At 40.7% G+C, this 19,771-nt stretch overlaps 1 protein-coding gene across 4 annotated transcripts in view; it reads left to right on the top strand.

The window, feature by feature from the left end:
* myom1b (myomesin 1b) overlaps positions 1 to 19,771 on the top strand; it is a 187,441-nt gene that overhangs the window by 4,408 nt on the left and 163,262 nt on the right. For all 4 annotated transcript variants that reach the window (XM_063062392.1, XM_063062401.1, XM_063062408.1 and 1 more), the window contains exon 3: positions 16,759 to 16,951. In XM_063062392.1, the coding sequence (XP_062918462.1) occupies positions 16,759 to 16,951 (193 nt within the window). The remainder of the gene's footprint in view (positions 1 to 16,758; positions 16,952 to 19,771) is intronic.

Below are 19,771 nucleotides of genomic sequence, written 5' to 3' on the forward strand. Positions count from 1 at the left end.
AGGTGCTCATTTAGGATGAGGGAGATTGGGACCAATATTCTTGCAGGCAGGTTTACTAGAGCTGTTGGGAGTGGCTTAAATTAATATGGCAGAGGGATGAGAACCAGTATGATAGAGCTGAGGATAAGCCTGCAGGTTTACAAGTAGATGATCGATGTAACATGAGTGTAAGGAAGGACAACTCAATGATCGGGTACAAATGCAGACAGAACTAAGAGATAAATTGTACTACAGAGGCAAAATTCAAAAAGGTGAAGAATGCAGGACTGAATGTGCTATATTTAAATGTGTGTAGCAATGGAATAAATTGGATGAACTCGTGGTGCAATTAGAGATTAGTTGGTATGACGTTGTGGGCATTGGCTGAAAGAAGGCCACTGTTTGGAGCTTAAGATCATATGACCATAGAACCATAAGGTATAGGAGCAGAATTAGGTCATTTGGCCCATGATTCAATCATAGCTGATCCTCTTCTCCCCCCTCTCCAGCCTTCTCCCCCCTCTCCAGCCTTCTCCCCGTAACTTCTGAGGTCATATCCAATCGAAAACCTATCAACTCTGCCCAACAGCCTGGCCTCCACAGCTGCCTGTGGTAATACATTCCACAAATTCATCACCCTTTGGCTGAAGAAATTTCTCTGCTTTTTCAATGGATGCCCCTCTATCTTGAGGCTGTGCTCTCTTGTCCTAGACTCCCTCACCTTGGGAAACATCCTTTCTGCATCTACTCTGTCTAGCCCTTTCAACAATCAGAGGGTTTCAATGAGATTTCTCCCTGCCTATCCTTCTACATTCCAGCGAGTACAGATGCAGAGCTATCAAACATTCCTCATATGATAACCCTTTCATTCTCAGAATCATCCTTATGAACCTCCTCTGAACTCTCAAAGGTACATCAAAGGATATACTTTGTATTGAGAGGACAGGCAGGAAGGCAAAGGTTGTGGTGTGGTTCTGTTGGTATGAGATGGAATTATATCTTTATAAAGAGGTGACATAGGGTCAGAGAATGTTGAATCTCTGTGGGTGAAGTTAAGAAACTGCAAGGGTAAAAAAACCAATATGGGAATCATATATAGGCCTTCAAATAGTTGACAAGATGTGAGGTTGAGATTGTAAAGGGAGCTGGGAGAGGCATGTAATAAGGGTAATGCGGCAATAGTAATGAGGGACTTCAATATGCAAGAGGATTGGGAAAATCAGATTGGTGTCAAATCATAAGAGAGGGAATTTGTTGAATGACTATGAGATGGCTTTTTAGAGCAGCTTGTGCTTGAGCCTAGTCGGGGAAAATACTACCTTAGATTAGGAGTTGTGTAATAACCCAGATAATATTAGGGAGCTAAGTGTAAAGAAACCCTGAGGAGGCAGTGATTATAATATGACTGAATTCATACTGCAGTTTGAGAGGGAAAAGCATAAGTCACACATATCAGTATTGCAATGGAATGAAGGGAATTACAGAGACATGAGAGAGGAGCTTGAGCCCTGGATTGGAGGAGGTTACTGGCAGTGTTGACAGCAAAGCAGTGATGGCTGAAGTTTCTGGGGATAGTTCCCAAGACACAGGATAGATATGTCCCACAGAAGAAGTTGTTCTGAAATGGCAGGGGTAGGCAATCGTAGCTGACAAGGGGAGTTAAGGACTGCATAAAAGACAGGGAAAGGGCATATCAGGTAACAAAAGTGAGTGGGAAGTTGGATGTTTGGGCAGCTTTTAAAATCCAACAAAAGGCAACTAAAAAAGCTATAAGAAGGGAAAAGATGAAATTTGAGGGCAAACTAGACAATACTATAAAGCAGGATACCAAAAGTTTTTTTTCAGTTATATAAAGAGTAAAAGGGAAGTGAGAGTTGATATTGGACAACTGGAAACTGATGCTAGTGAGGTAGTAATGGCTAACAAAGAAATTATAGATGAACTGAATGGATACTTTGCATCAGTTTTCACTGTGGAAGATATTAGCAGTGTGCCAGAGGTCCTTGAGTGTCAGGGAACTGGAGTGAGTGCCATTGCTATTACAAAGGAAAAAGTGCTAGGCAGACTAAAAGGTGTTAAGGTGGATAACAGATGGACTACATCCCAGAGCCCTGAGAGAAGTTGCTGAAGAGATAACGGATGCATCGGTCACAATCTTTCAAGAATCACTTAATTCTGGCATGGTCTCGGTGGACTGTCAGATTGCAAATATCACTCCACTCTTTAAGAAGGGAGGAAGGCAAAAGTGAGGAAACTATAGGCCAGCTAACCTAACATCAGTGGCTGGGAGAGTGTTGGAGTCTATTATTAAGAATGAGGTTCTGGGGTACTTGGAAACTAATGATAAAATAAGTCAAAGTCAGTGTGGTTTCTGTAAATGAAAATCTCGCCTGACAAATCTGTTGGTTATTTGAGGAAGTAACAAGCAGGGTGGATAAAGGAGAAACAGTGGATGTAATTAACTTGGATTTTCAGAAGGCATTTATTTGATAAGGAGCCACGCACGAGGCTGCTCAACAAGATGAAGTCCCATGGCATTACAGGAAAGATACAAGCATGAATAGCTGACAGGCAGGAGGCAGTGAGTGGGAATAAAGGGAGCCTTTTCTGGTTTTCTGCCAGTGACTACTGCTGTTCCTCGGGTCAGTATTGTTACTGCTATTATTCATATTTTGTCATTGATTTTAGATAATGGAATTGATGGCTTTGTGGCAAAGTGTGCAGATGATATAGAGATAGTTGGAGTGGTAGGTAGAGCTGAGGAGGCAACGTGATTGCACCTGGACTTAGACAAATTGGAAGAATGAGCAAAAAACTGACAGATGGAAAACAATGTTGGGAAGTGTATGATAATGCAATTTTGTAAGAGGAAAAAGAGTGCAGATTATTTCTAAATGGGTAGAAGGTTCAAACATCAGAGGTGCAGAGGGACTTGGGAGTCCTTGTGCAAAAGTCCCAAAAGGTTAATTTACAGGTTGAGTCTATGATAAAGAAGGCAAATGAAATATTGGCATTTATTTTGATGAATAGAATATAAAAGCAGGAAGATAATGCTGAGGCTTTATAAGACACTATGCAGTCTGCACTTAAAGTATTGTCAACAGTTTTGGGCCTCATATCTCAGAAAGGATGTGCTGTTATAGGAGAGAGTCCAGAGGAGGTTCACAAGGATGATTTCAGAATGAAGGGATTAACATATGAGGAGTGTTTGGCAGCTTTGGGCCTGTAGTCACTGGAATTTAGAAGAATGCAGGGGGATCTCATTGAAACCTACCGAATGTTGAAAGGACTAAATAGGGTGGATGTGGAGGGGATGTTTCCTATAGTAAGGCTATCCAGAACTTGAGGGCACAGCCTCAAAATCAAGGGGTGACATTTTAGAACGGAGGTAAGAAGGGATTTTTTTTTTAGCCAGAGAATAGTGAAACCCTCTGCCACAGATTGTGGTGGAAGCCAAGTCCATGGATATATTTAAGGCGGAAGTTGATAGTTTTCTGATTGGTCAGTGCATCAAAAGATATGGTGAGAAGGCTAGTGTATGGGGTTGAGTGGGATCCGGAATCAGCCATGATAGAATGGCGGTGTAGACTCCATGAGCTGAATGACATAATTCTGCTCCTATGTCTTATGGTCTTTAGTGATCCAGAACCTGGAATTTTTCTTCTTAGTGCAACAGAGGATATGATTTAACGGAGGTAGTCAAATACAATTTGCAGAAAGGTCAAAAACCAGACAATCTGGATTTAGAATAAATGACCAAAAATCCATGGGGTGGGGGGGGGGGGAATAAAACAAAACTCCTCTGAATCATTAATGTATGCCTTGCCTGAAACGTGGTGAAAGCAGATTCCATAATAATATTCAAATTAGATCAGATGAAAATTTTTAAATGAAACATTTTCGGAGCAATGGAAAAGGTTAGGGAAATGGGGTTAATAGGTAGCTCTTTCAGAGAATTAGCATTGATGTAATGGATCTCCCCCCCCCCCGAATATTTTGACTGTTTTGATAAAATCTCTACATATTTGCTTTCATTATATTGCTGGATGGACTGCACATCATTGTAAATTGAACGCAAATGCAATGATAATCTAATATAGTCATCAACTTAAAACATGAGGAAATCAATGAGATTATTGATGTTATCAAAGAACTGATTTGTTACTTATATGGACTTCCAGCAGATTTTTGATTAACGCCCTCATAAGGATTTCACTAAAGTAGAAGGCAGCTTTTTACCCTGGTTAGAGAAGTAGGAGAGCATAAAGCAACAAACCATAGGATATTGGATAGGTGCTGTAGAATTTGCCAAGCACAATCATGCTCCTAGACCATGATTATCCCAGTCATACTATATGGTACATAATGATGATGACCCTGATATGCAAAAGATGAATACCAAAGGAATTGTCTTAGGTTTCCATCAAAAACCTTTCATCCCTACCACTGTATTGCAGGTAAATGTATGATGCATGTGCAGAATTGTAAGAGTGGCTACAGGGCATTATGACTACTCAGCAGCAACATTGAAAGCCTTGATGAGTAAACTGCAGTGCAGTGACCTTTCAGTTCATGGAAATGTTGCTGGAACAAGCAACATGGTGTTAATTGGTTATGAGGGAGCTGAAGAAAATGGTGGTTCATAGGAGTGCAAGAAAACCATCAAAAGGAATCTGAAGTCAGATGAATGTATCTCTTTGAAGGATTTTACTCAGCACTGGAACATTGGTGGCTTTTTTTGATTGCACGCTGCACAGAAAGTCTGTTTGTGGTTTAAGTGATGAACTAAGTGAATCAGAGTTATTAGGCACACAGATTCTCACATTTGATTGTGCATGCATAAGTATGACATCTACAGAAATGCCACTGATAAATGCTAAAGATGCCAATAATGCTGCAGTTTGTCAGAGCAAGAGCTCACAGAAGGCTCATGTACCCAAACTGAAGCTGATGTGGTTAATGGAAAAATCTAATTTGCCTAGCATTTAACCACCCTGACAATGACAAAATGACAATTGAATTCTCCAACTTCCGGTAATTCCCTCCCCCTCCCTTCCCCATCCCAGTTTCACTCTGCCCCCTCCTCCAGCTGCCTATCACTTTCCTCATGGTTCCGCCTCCCTCTACCACCCTTTGTGCTTTCCCCTATTTCTTCTTCACCTTTCCTGCCTATCACCTCCCTGCTTTCCCTCCCCCACCACTTTATCTTTGCCCTTACCGATTTTTCACCTGGAACCTACCAGCATTCTCCTTCCCACCCTCCCCCCACCTTCTTTATAGGGCCCTGCCCCCTCCCTCTTCAGTCCTAATGAAGGGTCTCGGCCGGAAATGTTGACTGTTCGTTTCCACGGATGCTGCCTGACCTGCTGAGTTCCTCCAGCGTGCTGTGAGTGTTGCTTTGACCCCAGCATCTGCAGAGTATTTTGTGTCATGATTAAATGGCCAGTGCATCAACATGAGCCTCAACATCATGACAGCATACCGCTTATTTATGGACAAGAATGTATTTCTGATTTATATAAATTAAGTCCCACTGACATACAATGCACTTGAAAACATATCCCAGTGAATTATTGAAAACTTTATGCCAATTTGAAATGATTAACATCCCATTGTTGTCAGCTGTTTCAAATGACAAATGGTGCAGCTGATGTTGATAACTGATTAATTGGATCAGAGAAAGTGAAGCGAGATTGGAAAGAAATGTTCAGCATGGATTGTCAAAGGCATGCTTAAATTTAGAGTCATAGAACATGGAAACAGGTATGTCAGCCCAATTTACTACAAAGTTTGAGACTGTAGGAGTAGTTACCTGTGCTAAGTAGTGCCAGATTTTAAAAGTGAGTGGGGCCTGTCAGGACATTCTGCAGAGCTTGAGATTGCTTGGTTTATCAAGTAGTAGGCAAGTGCCAATAAAATGAAGATAGATTGAATTGTAGCAGCCATTGTGTGTGTGGCCATAGTGTGAGTGGACAGAGTGGGGAACTAAGGTGTTGGCTAAAGAGGCTTCAGTGAGAAGAGGCTGAGGTCTTGGTAGTGGTGTGCTCCTCTTGCAAGATGTGGCAAATCTGGGAGTTTCTCCATTCTAGTGTAGCTTCTTGCATACCATGTTAAGGAAATGGAGTGGAGCTGGATGACCTACAGATCATTCGGGAGAATGAGGAGGTGATAGATAGGAACTACAGGGAGGTAGTCACAGCTACAATACAGGAGGCAGGTAGCTGGGTGACTGTCAGGAGAGGGAAAGGAAATAGGCAGATAGAACAGATTCCATTGTGACCATTTCCCTCAACAGTAAGTATACAGCTTTGGATACTGTTGGGGGCATGACCTACCAGGGGAAAACAACAGGGACCAGGTCTCTGGTACTGAGTTTTGCTCTGGAGCTCAGAAGTAAAGGAGGGAGAAGAGGAGAGCAGTGGAAAAAGAGATTCAATAGTTAGGAGAACAAATAGAAATTCTGTGAATGTGAAAGACTCTCCCAGATAGCATATTGCCCCCCAGGGTAAGGGATGTCTCAGATTGGGTCCACAGCATTTAAAAGAGGAAGGGTGAGCAACCAGAAGTCATATTGGTACTAAAGAAATGGGTAAGGAAAAGGAATGCTTCCTGAAGTGCAAATATAAGGAGCTATTTAGGAAGTTGAAAAGCAGGTTCACAAGGGTAGTAATCTCTGGATTGCTACCTGTGCCACACACCAGTGAGGGTAAGAATAGTAAAACATGGTAGATGAATGTGTGAATTGTTACAGGGGACAGGGTTTGTGGATCATTGGGATCTCTCCTGTGGAAGTTATGGCCTGTACAAAGAGGATAGATTACACCTGAACTTGAGTGGGACCAATGTCCTTGTAGGCAGGTTGATAGATGCACTTGTAAAGCTTTAAACTAAGTTAACAGTGAGATAGGACCAGAGTGATAGGACAGAGGATGTAGCAGTTGGTGTAAGGGAAATACAACATGTAGAGAGACTGTGAGGAATGATAGATAATGCATAGGACATAAATGCAGTCAGTTGGATAGGTTGACGTGTTTATTTTAATGTAATAAGTATTAAAAACAAGGGTGATGAATTTGGAGCATAGCTCAGTACATGAACTACAGCATTGTAGATTTGACTGTCACAAAGGCAGGAATGGCTGCAGGATGTTCCAGGGTTTATATATTTCAAAAGGGACAGTGAGGGAGATAAAAGAGGAGGGGTGGGGGGGGGAGCATTGCTAACCAGGGATAGTACTAGAGCAGCCAAAAAGATGTACGTTATGGAGGGATCATCTTCTGAGTCAGTATGGGTGTAATCGGAAATAGGAAGGGAGCATTTACTTTATAGGGAGTAATTCTATAGACCTTCAGTAGAAACAGATAATGAGGAGCAGGTTGGGAGGCAGGTTTTGGAAAGGTGCAAAAATAACAGGGTTGTTGTCATGGATGACTTCAACTTCCCTAATACTGATTGGCAACTCCTTAGTGTAAAATGTTTAGAAGGGACAGGATTTGCTAGGTGTGTTTAGGAAGGATTCCTGTCACAATATGTGGACAGGTTGACTAGAGGAGAGGCCATAATGTATCTAGTACTAGGTAATGAACCTGATAAATGACAGATCTCGATGGGTGAGCATTTCAGAGAAAATGGCCATAACTCCCCGAGTCTTGCACTGGGATAGGAGCAATCGGTATGGAAAAGTATTTAATTTGGGAGGGTAAATTATAATACTATTAAGCAGGAACAGGGAGTGTAAATTGGGAATAGATGCACTCAAGGAAATGCACCAGGGAAACGTGGAGGTTGTTTAGGAAGCACTTGCATGAGATTCTGCAAAAGTTTGTCCTGCTGAAGCAGAGAAAAGATGGTAGGGTGAAGGAAAAAGTGGATCATCTAGTCAAGACAAAGAAGGAACCATACCTAAGGTTTAGGAAGCAAGGATCAGACTGGGCTCTGGAGAGTTGTAAGGCAGTCAAGAAGGAGCTTAAGAAGGGTCTTGGGAGAACTAGAGGAGGACATGAGGAGGTCTTGGTGAGTAGAATTGAGGAATACCTTGGGATTCATCTACACATATGTGAAAAAGAGGTGGATGACTAGAGTGAGGGTACGACCGATCAGGAATAAAAGAAAACATGCTTGGAGTTGGAGGAGCTAAGGGAGGTGCTTTGCTTCACTTTTCACCAGTGAGACGGATCTTGATGAAAGGGAGGACAGCATAAAACGGGCTGAAATACTGGAACATCTTAACTTTAAGAAAGAAGATATGTTGGAACTTTTGAAAAACATTAGTAAGGATAAGTCTCCAGGGCCAGAGGGATACACCACAGGCTTCTACGGGAAGTGAGAGAATAGATTGTCTGCCTTTGGCAATGATTTTTGCATCCTCACTGGCAATCGGACTGGAAGGAGGCAAATGTTATTCCTTTGTCCAAGAAATGTTAGGCCTTTGACAAGGTGCTGCACATGAGGCTGCTTAGAAAGATAAGAGCCCATAGAATTACAGGGAAGTTACTAAAATGGGTGGAGCATTGGCTGGTCAGCAGAAAACAGAGTGGGAATAAAGGGATCCTATTCTAGCTGGCTGCTGGTTACCAGTGGAGTTCCACAGGGGCTGGTGTTGGGACTGCTGCTTTTTACAATGTATGCCAATGACTTGGACTACAGTATTAATGGATTTATGGCTAAATTTGCCAATGATACAAAGATAAGTGGAGGCGTGGGTAGTGTTGAGGAAACAGAGAGCCTGCAGAGAGACTTAGATAGGTTAGAAGATTGAGCAAAGAAGCGGCAAATGAAATACAATGTTGGAAAGTGTATGGTCATGCACTTTGGTGGAAGAAATAAACAGGCAGACTATTATTTAGATGGGGGAGAGAATTCAAAATGCAGAGATGCAAAAGGACTTGGGAGTCCTTGTGCAAGATGCACTAAAGTTTAATCTCCAAGTTAAGTCAGTTGTGAAGAAGGCGAATGCAATGTTGGCATTAATTTCTAGAGGTATAGAATATTAGAGCAGGGATGTGATGTTGAGACTCTATAAGGCACTTGTGAGACTGCAATTGGAGTAGTGTGAGCTGCTTGGGCTCCCTATTTTAGAAAGGATATACTGATATTGGACAGGGTTCAGAGAAGATTTATAAGAATGATTCCAGGAATGAAAGGGTTACCTTATGAGAAATGTCTGGTAGCTCTTGGGTTGTATTTTCTGGAGTTCAGGAGAATGAGGGGGCATCTCATAGAAACATTCTGAATATTAAAAGGCCTGAACAGATTAGATATGGCAAAGTTATTTCCCATGGTAGGGGATTCTAGGACAAGAGGACACGACTTCAGGATTGAAGGACGTCCATTTAAAACTGAGATGCAGTGAAATTACTTTAGTCAGATGGTGGTAAATCTGTAGAATTTGTTGCCATGAGTGGCTGTGGAGGCCGAGTCATTGGGTGTATGTAAGGCAGAGATAGATAGGTTCTTGATTAGCCAGGGCATCAAAGGATATGGGTTTAAGGCAGGGGAGTGGGAATGACTGGAAGAATTGGATCAGCCTAAGATTGAATAGTGGAGCAGATTCGATGGGCCAAATGGCCTACTGCTCTTATATCTTATGGTCTTATACAAGTGAGTTATGTTAGTGGAGAGCAAACTATTGGAGAGAATTCTTAGAGACAGGATTTATAAACATCTGGAGAAGCATAGGCTGATTAGGAAGAGTCAGCATGGCTTTGTGAAGAAAAAGCTGTGCTTCATGAACCTGATCAAATTCTTCTAAGAAGTCACAGAACAAGTTGATGGAGGTAGATCAGTGGAAGTTGTGTATATGGGTTTTTGTAGGGCATTTGACAAGGTTCCCCAAAGTAGGCTCACTTCAGGAAGACTGGAGGCATGGGATTCAGGGAAACACGGCTGCACAGATTCAGAAGGTGGAGAGTGGTAGTAGATGGAGCGTATTCCGTCTGGAGGTCAATAACCTACTGTGTTACGCAGGAATCTGTTATGGGACCCTTGCTCTTTGTTTTTTTATATATAAATTACTTGAATGAGAAAGTAGAAGGGTGGGACAATTAGTTTGTAGATGACATAAAGGTTGGTATTGTTGTAGGCAGTGTAGAGTTTTCATAGTTTACAACGGGATATTGATACAATGCAGAGCTGGGCTGAGAAGTGGAAGATAGAGTTCAATCTGGATAAGTGTGAAATGATGCACTTCGGAAGGTCAAACTTGAAGGCAGAATACAGGGTTAATGGCAGGATTCCAGACAGTGTGGAGGAACAGAGGCATCTTGGGGTCTATGTCCAGAGATTTCTCAAAGATGTCACACAAGTTAATAGGGTATTTAAGAATTTCCATGGTGTATTGGCCTTCATTTGTCAGGGAATTGAATTTAAGAGCTGCAAGGCAAATTTGCAGCTCTTTAACACACTGGTTAGACTACACTTGGAGTATTCTGTTCATTTCTGGTCACATCATTATAGGAAGGACATGGAAGCTTCAGGGAGGGTGTATAGGAGATTTGCCTGGATGCATTCTAGATTGAAGAACATGGCTTATGAAAATAGGTTTTTCTCTTTGGAGGAAGAACGATGAGAGGTGACTTAATTGAGGTGCAAAACTTCAAGTGATTGAAGGAAAATATGGAGGGATGTCAGGGGTACTTTTTTTGCACAGTGGTGGGTGCATGCAATGCACTGCCAATGTGGTGCTTGAGGCAAATATGATAGGAACATTTGAGAACCTCTCAGATAGGCACCTGAATTAAAAAAATGGAAGGCTATGTGTGAATTGAAGGGTTAGATTGCTCGTAAAGTAGGTTAAAAAGATTGTGCAGCATCATGGGCTGAAGAGCTTGTACTATTGTGCAATATTCTATGTTCCATGTTCTATGTACTATGACCCATGCTAAGATTTCCCATCCAAGACAGTCTAGTTTGCCAGCACTTAATCCTTTTAAACCTTTGCAATCCTTGTACCCATCCAATGTCTAAGCATTATTATTGTACCCATCTCAGCCACTTCCTCTGGCAGCAGGTTCCACATAACTACCACCCTCGGTGTTTTTTTTTAAAGTTGCCCTTCAAGATCATTTTAGATATTACCCCTTAAATCTATGTTCTCTAGTTCTTGATTTCCCAGCTCTGTGAGAAAGACTGAGTGCATTCATCCTATCTATAAATCTTCATGATTTTATACACCTCAAAAACATCACCTCTTGGTCTCTGATGCTTTATGGAATAAAGTCTTAACTTGTCCAACCACTGCCTATAACTCAGTCCCTCAAGTCCTGGGAGTATCTTTGCAAATCTTTCCTGGTCTCTTTCCAGTTTAATAACATTTTTCATAGAACAAGATAACTGAACCATGTACTCCAAGTGCCCTGTACAACTGCACCGTGATCTCTCATCTTTTATACCCAATGTCCTGATTAATGAAAGCAATATGCCAAAAGCTTCTTCACCAGTCTGTCTACTTGGAAATCCACTTTGAATGAACCATGTACAAATACTCCAAGATCCCTACTACACTTGACAGGGCTCTGCCATACACCATGCATGTCCTATCCAGATTTGATTTTCCAAAATGCAATACTTCACACTTATCCAAATTAAATTCCATTTGCCATTCCATGGGCTACTTACTGATTAGGATGCCTCCGTAGTTTTTGATAGCCATCTTCAATGTCTAGTCTGCTGTCTATTTTACTACTAGGTAATTATGGAGAAATATTCAAAGATACAATCATGAATGCTCATCCTTATCAATACAACTGCAAAACCAGTCTGTGGAGGTTTTGACCTGCTGGATATGTATTAAAGAATAGCTGGAGGAAGGTGAAATAAGTTCTAATAAAATAGAGTCCTAGTGAAGATAATCTATGCTGACTGTTCAATAGGAATTGCAGTGATATGTACAGTGAACAAAACTGTTGAATTGTGTTGTGATACAAGGTGACATTGAAGCAGACAGTTGATGACTAACAAAAACCATTGCCTACTTCACAGGATTTATATGCAGACTTGGCAAGAACCAATGTTTTCACCAAACTATATCACATGCATGTGTTCAACAATGTTTTGGATAAGGAATAGCTGGAATATTTGATAATCAAATCTCTTTTACTCCTCCTTAAAATAACTGCATGGTGTGTAGTTAGCACCATAGGTCTTTCAATAGATAATATATTACTAGATTATTGTCAATGCAATGAAGAACATGCAGTAAAAACCACAAGTGCTGAAGAAGTAGTTTTACTATTAGAACCGTTCAGACAGCTGCACAGGAAGCAAGAAGACATTTCTACCAGAAAGGGGCATCACAAATACCACAGCTAAAAGAACTGCTGCTTCACAAATCCTGCAACCTGAGCTCAATCCTGATTTCTGGTTCTTTCTGTGTGACATTATCATATTTTTCCTGAGAGTTCTGACTTCCTCCCATATCTCAAAGCCGTGCACATTGGTGATTTAATTGGCCATAGCAAATTTCCTCTGTGATGTCTGTGGGAGTGTGTTAGAATCTGGCAATACTTGATGGGAAGTTGTGGAGAAATATTTGGGATTAGTGCTATACGATATTTGAGCAGAGATATTGGGCTGAAGAGCACGTTTCAATTTTCAAGAACTTTATGACTAAGTAGTTTAAACTTGCCTAAAAATAGATGCATGTGGATCGCAAGTAAATAAATTACAATTGAAGTGCAAGGAATCCTCAGGTCTTTAGCATATTCAGATTCTGCAAAAATATTACCTTTACAGCAATTATGAGGAAATAAGCAAAATAAATGATGCAATGAATAGTACACAGCATAGGACAAGCAAGAAATTCCTGGGAACTTAGATTTAATTAGTTCACAATGATGCAACATGTACATTTATACTTATAATCCCTTAAGTAAGAGACTGAGAGCTGAAATTGCCTTCTGTAAATTCAGAGAAAATGCATGGAATTGTTTTTCAGGTTTAATATCACTGACATATGTCGTGAAATCTGTTGATTTGTGGCAGCAGTACGTTGCAATACATAAAACTATAAATTACAATAAATATATGAAAAATTAAATTAAATTGTACAAACAGAGAGCAATATAGTGAGGTACTGTTCATGAGTTGGTTCATTGTCAATTCAGAAATCTGATTGTGGAACATAAGAAGCTGTTCTTAAAATGTTGAGTGTGTGTCTTCAGGCTCCTGTACCTCCTCCCTGATGGTAGCAGTAAGATGGCATGTCCTGGTTGATGGGAGCCCTTGATGATGGATGCAGCCTTTTTGAGGCATTGTCTTTTGAAGGTATCTTGAATGCTGGGAAGGCTAATGCCCATGATGAAGCTGGCTCAGTGAGCAACCCTCTGCAGCTTTTACCAATTCTATAAAGTCGCCCCTCCATCCCAGATGGTAATGCAACCAGTTAGAATGCTATCCATGGTACATCTGAAGAAATTTGCTGGAGTCTTTGACATACCAAATCACCTCAAACTCCTAAAACTATAGAGCTGCTGTCATGCCTTCTTTCTATCCATATGTTGGACCCAGGATAGATCTGAAGGTTTGTTGACAGCCTGGATAACTGTCGGGAGAGGGAAAAAAAATAGGTAGGCAGTACCCCTGTGGCCATTCCCCCAATAAGAAGTATCTCACTTTGGATACAACCTACCAGATCAAATTCCAAGAAAGGAGTGACATTATGTAGGATCAGAAGATGTAGTACCCTTGTAAGCAGAGTTAAGAAGCTGCAAGAGTAAAAAGACCCTGATGGGAGTTATATACAGGCCTCCGAATGGTAGTCAGGATGAGAGATACAAATTACAACAGGAGATAGAGAAGACATGTAAAAAGGACAACATTACAATAGTGATGGGAACTTCAATATGCAGATAGATTATAAAAGTCAGGTTGATGCTGGATCTCAAGAGAGGGAACTCGTAGAATGCATATGAGATGGCTTTGTAGAGCAGGTTGTGGTTGAGCCCATTAGGAGAAAGCAATTCTGGATTGGGTGTTGTGTAATGAACCAGATTTGATTAGGGAGTTTAAGGTAAAGGAATCCTTAGGAGACAATGATCACATTATGGTAGAACTCACCCTTTGAGTATTCTGAACAATTTTGGGCTCCTTACCTAAAAAAAGATGTGCTGGCATTGGAGAAGATCCAGAGGAGGTTCACAAGAATGAACAGATGTCTTTGGCCTATACCAGCTCAGGTTTAGAAGAATGAAGGGGCATCTTATTGACACCTATCTAATGTTGAAAGGTCTGAGTAAAGTGGATGTGGGAGGACGTTTGGTATAGTAGTTAAATAAAGAACCAGTACACAGCCTCAGTAGAGGGATGTCCATTTAGATCAGAAAGGAGGAGGAATTTCTTTAGCCAGAGGGTAGTGAATCTGTGGAATTCATTGCCACAGATGGCTGTGGAAGCCAAGTCACTGAGTATATTTAAAGCGGGATTGATCGGTTCTTGATTATTCAGGTCTCCAATAGGCTATGGGGAGAAGGCAGGAGGATAGGATTGAGAGGGATAATAAATCAGCCATGATGGATGGTGGAGCAGTCTTGATGGGCTAAGTGACATAATTCTACTCCTGTGTTTTATGGTATAAGTTGAAACTGCTCACCTCTTCCACTGCTGATCCCTCTATTGGTGTGTTTTCTCGACTTCCCCTTCCTGAATTCCACAATCAATTCCTTGCTCTTATTTTCTTTGAGTGCAAGGTTGTTGAGACACCACTCAACCACCTGATCTGTCTCATGCTTGTATGCCTTTTCCCCTGAGAATTATCTAAATGTTGAAAGTAAAAGCTGATATTTATTTGCTACAATAATAAAGAAAGCTGAGAAGCACAAAGCCATATTGTTCTAATTTGAGTGACCTTTACAAGAATGGACAGATTCAGGCACATTGTCAGAATCAGATGAAGACACAGAGCCCCACTTTAACAAATGATGTAATTGGAAAAAGGTTGCAGCAAAAGGGGACATGCAGCTGTATTACCAAGTGTATCTAATTGATAGACTTCTGAATTGCTTAAAAGCATGAAAAGCACTGCCTGAGTCAGTGGTGAAGGCAGATACACTCGTGAAGTTTAAGAGACTACTAGACAGGTATATGGAGGAATTTAAGGTGGGGGGTTGTATGGGAGGCAGGGTTGAGGGTCAGCACAACTTTGTGGGCCGAAGAGCCTGTAATGTGCTGTACTATTCTATATTTCTATGAAAACCACAGCCAGAAATTTTTGTTATTGCCTGAGTTTTGATAAGGGTCTTGAAGAGTTAACAGATGCAGATTCCCTTTGTCAAGAATGCAGAGTGAAGCCAGTAGAAATATCTTCATATATTTGGAATTGGCCAACAAACCTTTCCTTATAGCTCAATTGTTATTGTGAGAAGGGTATTAGATGTCGTTTCAGCTTGCAGTCATTTCAAATGGTCATGGATAGAACATGTTTGAACCGGTACTATACAGTATCAGAGTGTACAATCAACCAATTGTAATCCAATTTCTCATGTCATAAGATCTCATCTGCATTCTTCTCTAACCCTATGATCATCTTGGATATCAGGACACCAGTTTTCACTTCCTAATCATTCTGAAATATAAATACTCCACTTACCTGGCAAGATTTTGTGCTATAGAATAATATCGATGCAAATAATAATAATAATAAAGACATCAGTTAGTCTTGCGAGACCATGGATCTGCACCTGGAAAGTCTTCACTCTCCAGGGCGCAGGCCTTGGCAAGGTTGTATGGAAGACCAGCAGTTGCCCATGCTGCAAGTCTCCCCTCTCCACGACACCAATGTTGTCCAAGGGAAAGGCATCAGGACCCATACAGCTTGGCATTAGTGTCGTCGCAGAGCAATGTGTGATTAAGTGCCTTGCTCAAGGACACAACACGTTTCTTCGGCTGGGGCTCGAAGTCATGACCTTCAGGTCGCTAGTCCAATGCCTTAACCACTTGGCCACGTGAAGAGAACAAAATTGTGCACAGTGCAGGTCAAGGTCTCATTCTGCATTGATATAATAGGATGATAGGTTCCCTTCAACCATTCGATTGTCAAATCAACCAACACAACCCTAATCATTACAGTTTAGCAGCATTATGTCCACCTTGATCACTTTGCACTTAAACAGACTTTGACTTCTTTGTTCGAATTTGTCATGTACTGTAACTCCAGAAATCAATTGAAAGAAAAACACAGGAGCCCAATGATAACTCGTGTACTTCATTTTACGTTAGTGAGGTGAGCACTTATGAAGTGGTGGTTTAATGACATATGCCATTCACATACTTTTACATATAACTCATAATAAATTATTTAAACAACAAAGAATGCTTAATCAAACAACATATTTACAATATTACTTAAATATTATTGAAGTATTAAATACACAATACAATTGTGTTAATTTTTTTGTAAAGGTTGTGTCTAGTCTATGTTTAATTTGTTTTTCTTGTTAATACTGCTTATAAGATGCTATGAGCCCTTGGTCCTGTTGCAATTAAGTTTTTCATTGCACCTGTGTACACATGTACTTGTGCATATGACAATGAACTCAAATTTTACTTTGAACTTGACCATCTGCTGTAAAATTCTGAGTTTTAAGTTTTAAGGCCCTAACATTTAAGATGAATACATTAGTTGCGAATCAATGAGCAATGTGCATGATTTTGAAGCTTGTCTTTAATTACTGAAGAGTGTCAGATAAAATTTAAGTAACTCATTACAATGTACAAGGGAAATATAGTGGGAAAGCAATGTATAGAAGTATTGGGTAATATTTATACACTGTTTTCTTTGTTTAGCCACGAACATGTCAGCAGAAATATTGCTGTAAAGGATGAAAAGCTCAAACAGTCAGAAGGATACTTTGGTGGTGAGTTTCAGCTCTTCCAAAAGGATACTAGTGAAGAACATAACATTGCAAGGACTGCAGTACATAAGTCAAGAAAAGTAGCCATCCGGGAGTCTGCTGAACGCATTTCACTGAATAAGCAGGTGAATATATTAAAAAAATTCAATCCAGACTACAGACGTTAGATAGTTCTTTAGAATCAAGGATTATTTGGTTCCACTCCATTTCTCTGGGTTTTCAGGGCTGACAAATCCTGCAGCAGATGAAACAAAAGGTATCTGATAGGGCCTGTGGGTAATTAGGAGGTGATTTGCTGCTGCGGTATTCAATGCTGTGATGCCGTGTGCTCTGAATGTGTGGACATAAGATTCTCAACATCATCCAGAGTGTCTCTTCTGGAGACTTTGGTGACTGCCAGATCTGCTTTATATTGAAAATGGAAGGTGAAGCCTCAAAATTAATGCAGAGTGGGGATCAAGTAGGGAAGTCTGAAGTGTGCATGAAATACCCCCAGGTTTGTTGTGGTGAAATCTTTGGCCCCGGGGCCTCACCTATATGTCTCAGCTACTGAGCAACAACCAACAGGAAGTGGCGTTTGAACACTGGACCAGAGTGGAATGTCCAGTAACTGAACGTTAATGGATGGGCCATGTGAATGAGCATATACAGCCATCCCACATCTCTCGGAACTTCCGGTAATCTCCCGCATATTAATAGTGGCTGCCTGATGCCCGCAAATTATATACAATATCACGGAAATCAATTTTTTGAAAGCAAGCAAGAGAGAGCGTGAGAGTGACCATGAGAGAGAGCGTGCGAGCGAGAGTAAGAGAGGGAGAGAGAGCGAGAGAGAAGGCAAGTGAGAGCGCGCGAGCGACCACGAGAGAGAGAGAGCACGAGCAACAGTGCGCCATGGCAGAGTGTTCCAAAAAAATATAAAACGTACATCACCCCAGACTACACTAAAGTGTACCCCTGCCTAATAGGGGTCAAAATAATGACAGTGTTGCTCGTTGCACTGTTTGCAACAGTGACTTTTCTATTGCCTATGGTGGGTTAAGACTGTAAAAGACCTGTTGAGGTAAGTTTAACAGGTGTCATTCGTTCATTAGCATAGCTAACGTTATTTAAACTAGCTGGCCAGCTGCTAAGGAGCTACTCTATTTCAGACCTCTCCCAGAAGTCTCCCGCAAATTGATGGTGCTACCTCCCTGAAATGAGTTTCTGCAGGGTGGGATGTCTGCATTTATATAGGAATGATTAGAGTGAGAAACCACAAACAAGGGCAAACTAGTGGAGAAATGAATTAATGTGTTCATCTGGATGAAGTTAATGCTTTCTATTATTAATATTCTGTAACTTATACAGATGTGCTAATCAATATGAGGAGTATCCCAACAGTTAAAATGGAGTTGGTAGTGCCAGGAGTAAGAAATGTACAAAGGACTTCCTTATTTCTATAAGGAAGTCCTTTGTACATTTCTTACTCCTGGCACTACCAACTCCATTTTAATTAGAAGAAAGCAGTTTTATGGCTGTTATTTAATACCCTATAATATGAGCCAACTCTTTTCTATAATTGAAAGAGTTAAAGTTCTGAACTTAATACTTCAATCCTAACTTTATTTTGTTGTTTTTCAGCACAATGAAATGGGAGAGTCTAGGAGCAGAGGGCACAGCTTCACAATCAAAGAATGTCCCTTTAAAACAGAGCTGGGGAGGGATTTCTTCAGGCAGAGGCGGGGTGATGAATCTGTGGAATTAATTGCCACAGACAGCTGTGGAGGCCAAGTCATTGGGAATATTTAAAGCAGAAGATGATATGTTCTTGATTAGTAACAGTGTGAATGGGGGTAAGAGGGAAATAAATCAGCCGTGATTGAATAGCAGAGCATACTTGATGGGACAAATAGGCTAATTCTCGCCAATGTTTTATGGTCTTATTATCTTGTGGCTCTCCGCGTAATCCCTGTAGCTAGCAACATTATGGCCTTAGAAGTCTAATTGAGATTGGGATCTTGCTTGCACGAGTGCCCTCAGTGCCATGTCATCTGTAAGTGGTAATTCGACCTCAGGCAATGTTTCCTGCACCCCTGTCTCTGAACTGCTCTGACACACATTTATCAGTTCTGGTTGTTAAAGGCCTTATGCAAATATCTCTGATAATCAAAGTCATTGAGAAAAAATTATATTAATTTTCAGAATGCATTTAGCTGTTATAAAATACAAAGCATTAACTAATTAAAATATTAAGGAAAAAGCGATCAATTTAACCCCCTCCTCGCCATCCCCTGATCTGTATGACTGATCTCTGTTGCTGAAGCAGAGCTGAGTTAAATGGTGATCAAAAGGTCAGATGTGCTGACATCTAACCTCCAGCACAATCATGACTATCGTACTCTATTCTACAAGCATGTGCTAACATATGAACAGGACTTCAACGGTAGTTCTCTTCCACACCATAGGCAAAAGGTAAATACAGTTGGGAGTCAGAAATCTATTCTTCAATTTACTTTTTTTTGTATTTTGAGAATTATGGAGCAGAAATTGCATAGAAATCAGCTGATTAATAGCTGATCAGGCAGGTTTCTGAAGAATGTTGCTAACCACTGATCATATGGCAACCATCGTGATTGCAGATGAAATGTCAATGCAAGCTGAAATGTGGAATTGGAAAAGATTAAAGGTAGGATGAAATCTTATAGGATACAGAAATTGAAGTCGGTGTAACTTCATGATAGATAGTGAGAAAGTGAAATCAGTACGGATAAATTTTTAAAAGCAGAAAGGGGATTTACTGTTTGGAAAATAACTGAGATTGGAGAGTTTTGGATGAATGGGTGATTATAGGAAACTGACAATTAAGTTAGTGAAAATATTAAGTCTGGAGGTGACACAGGCATCAGTATTTTCTTAGACAATGAGTATTAACCAGGGATGGAGGTGACTGAGAAATGTAAGCA

Source organism: Mobula hypostoma, chromosome 1 (genome assembly GCF_963921235.1).
Source record: "Mobula hypostoma chromosome 1, sMobHyp1.1, whole genome shotgun sequence".
Taxonomy (NCBI): Eukaryota; Metazoa; Chordata; class Chondrichthyes; order Myliobatiformes; family Myliobatidae; genus Mobula; species Mobula hypostoma.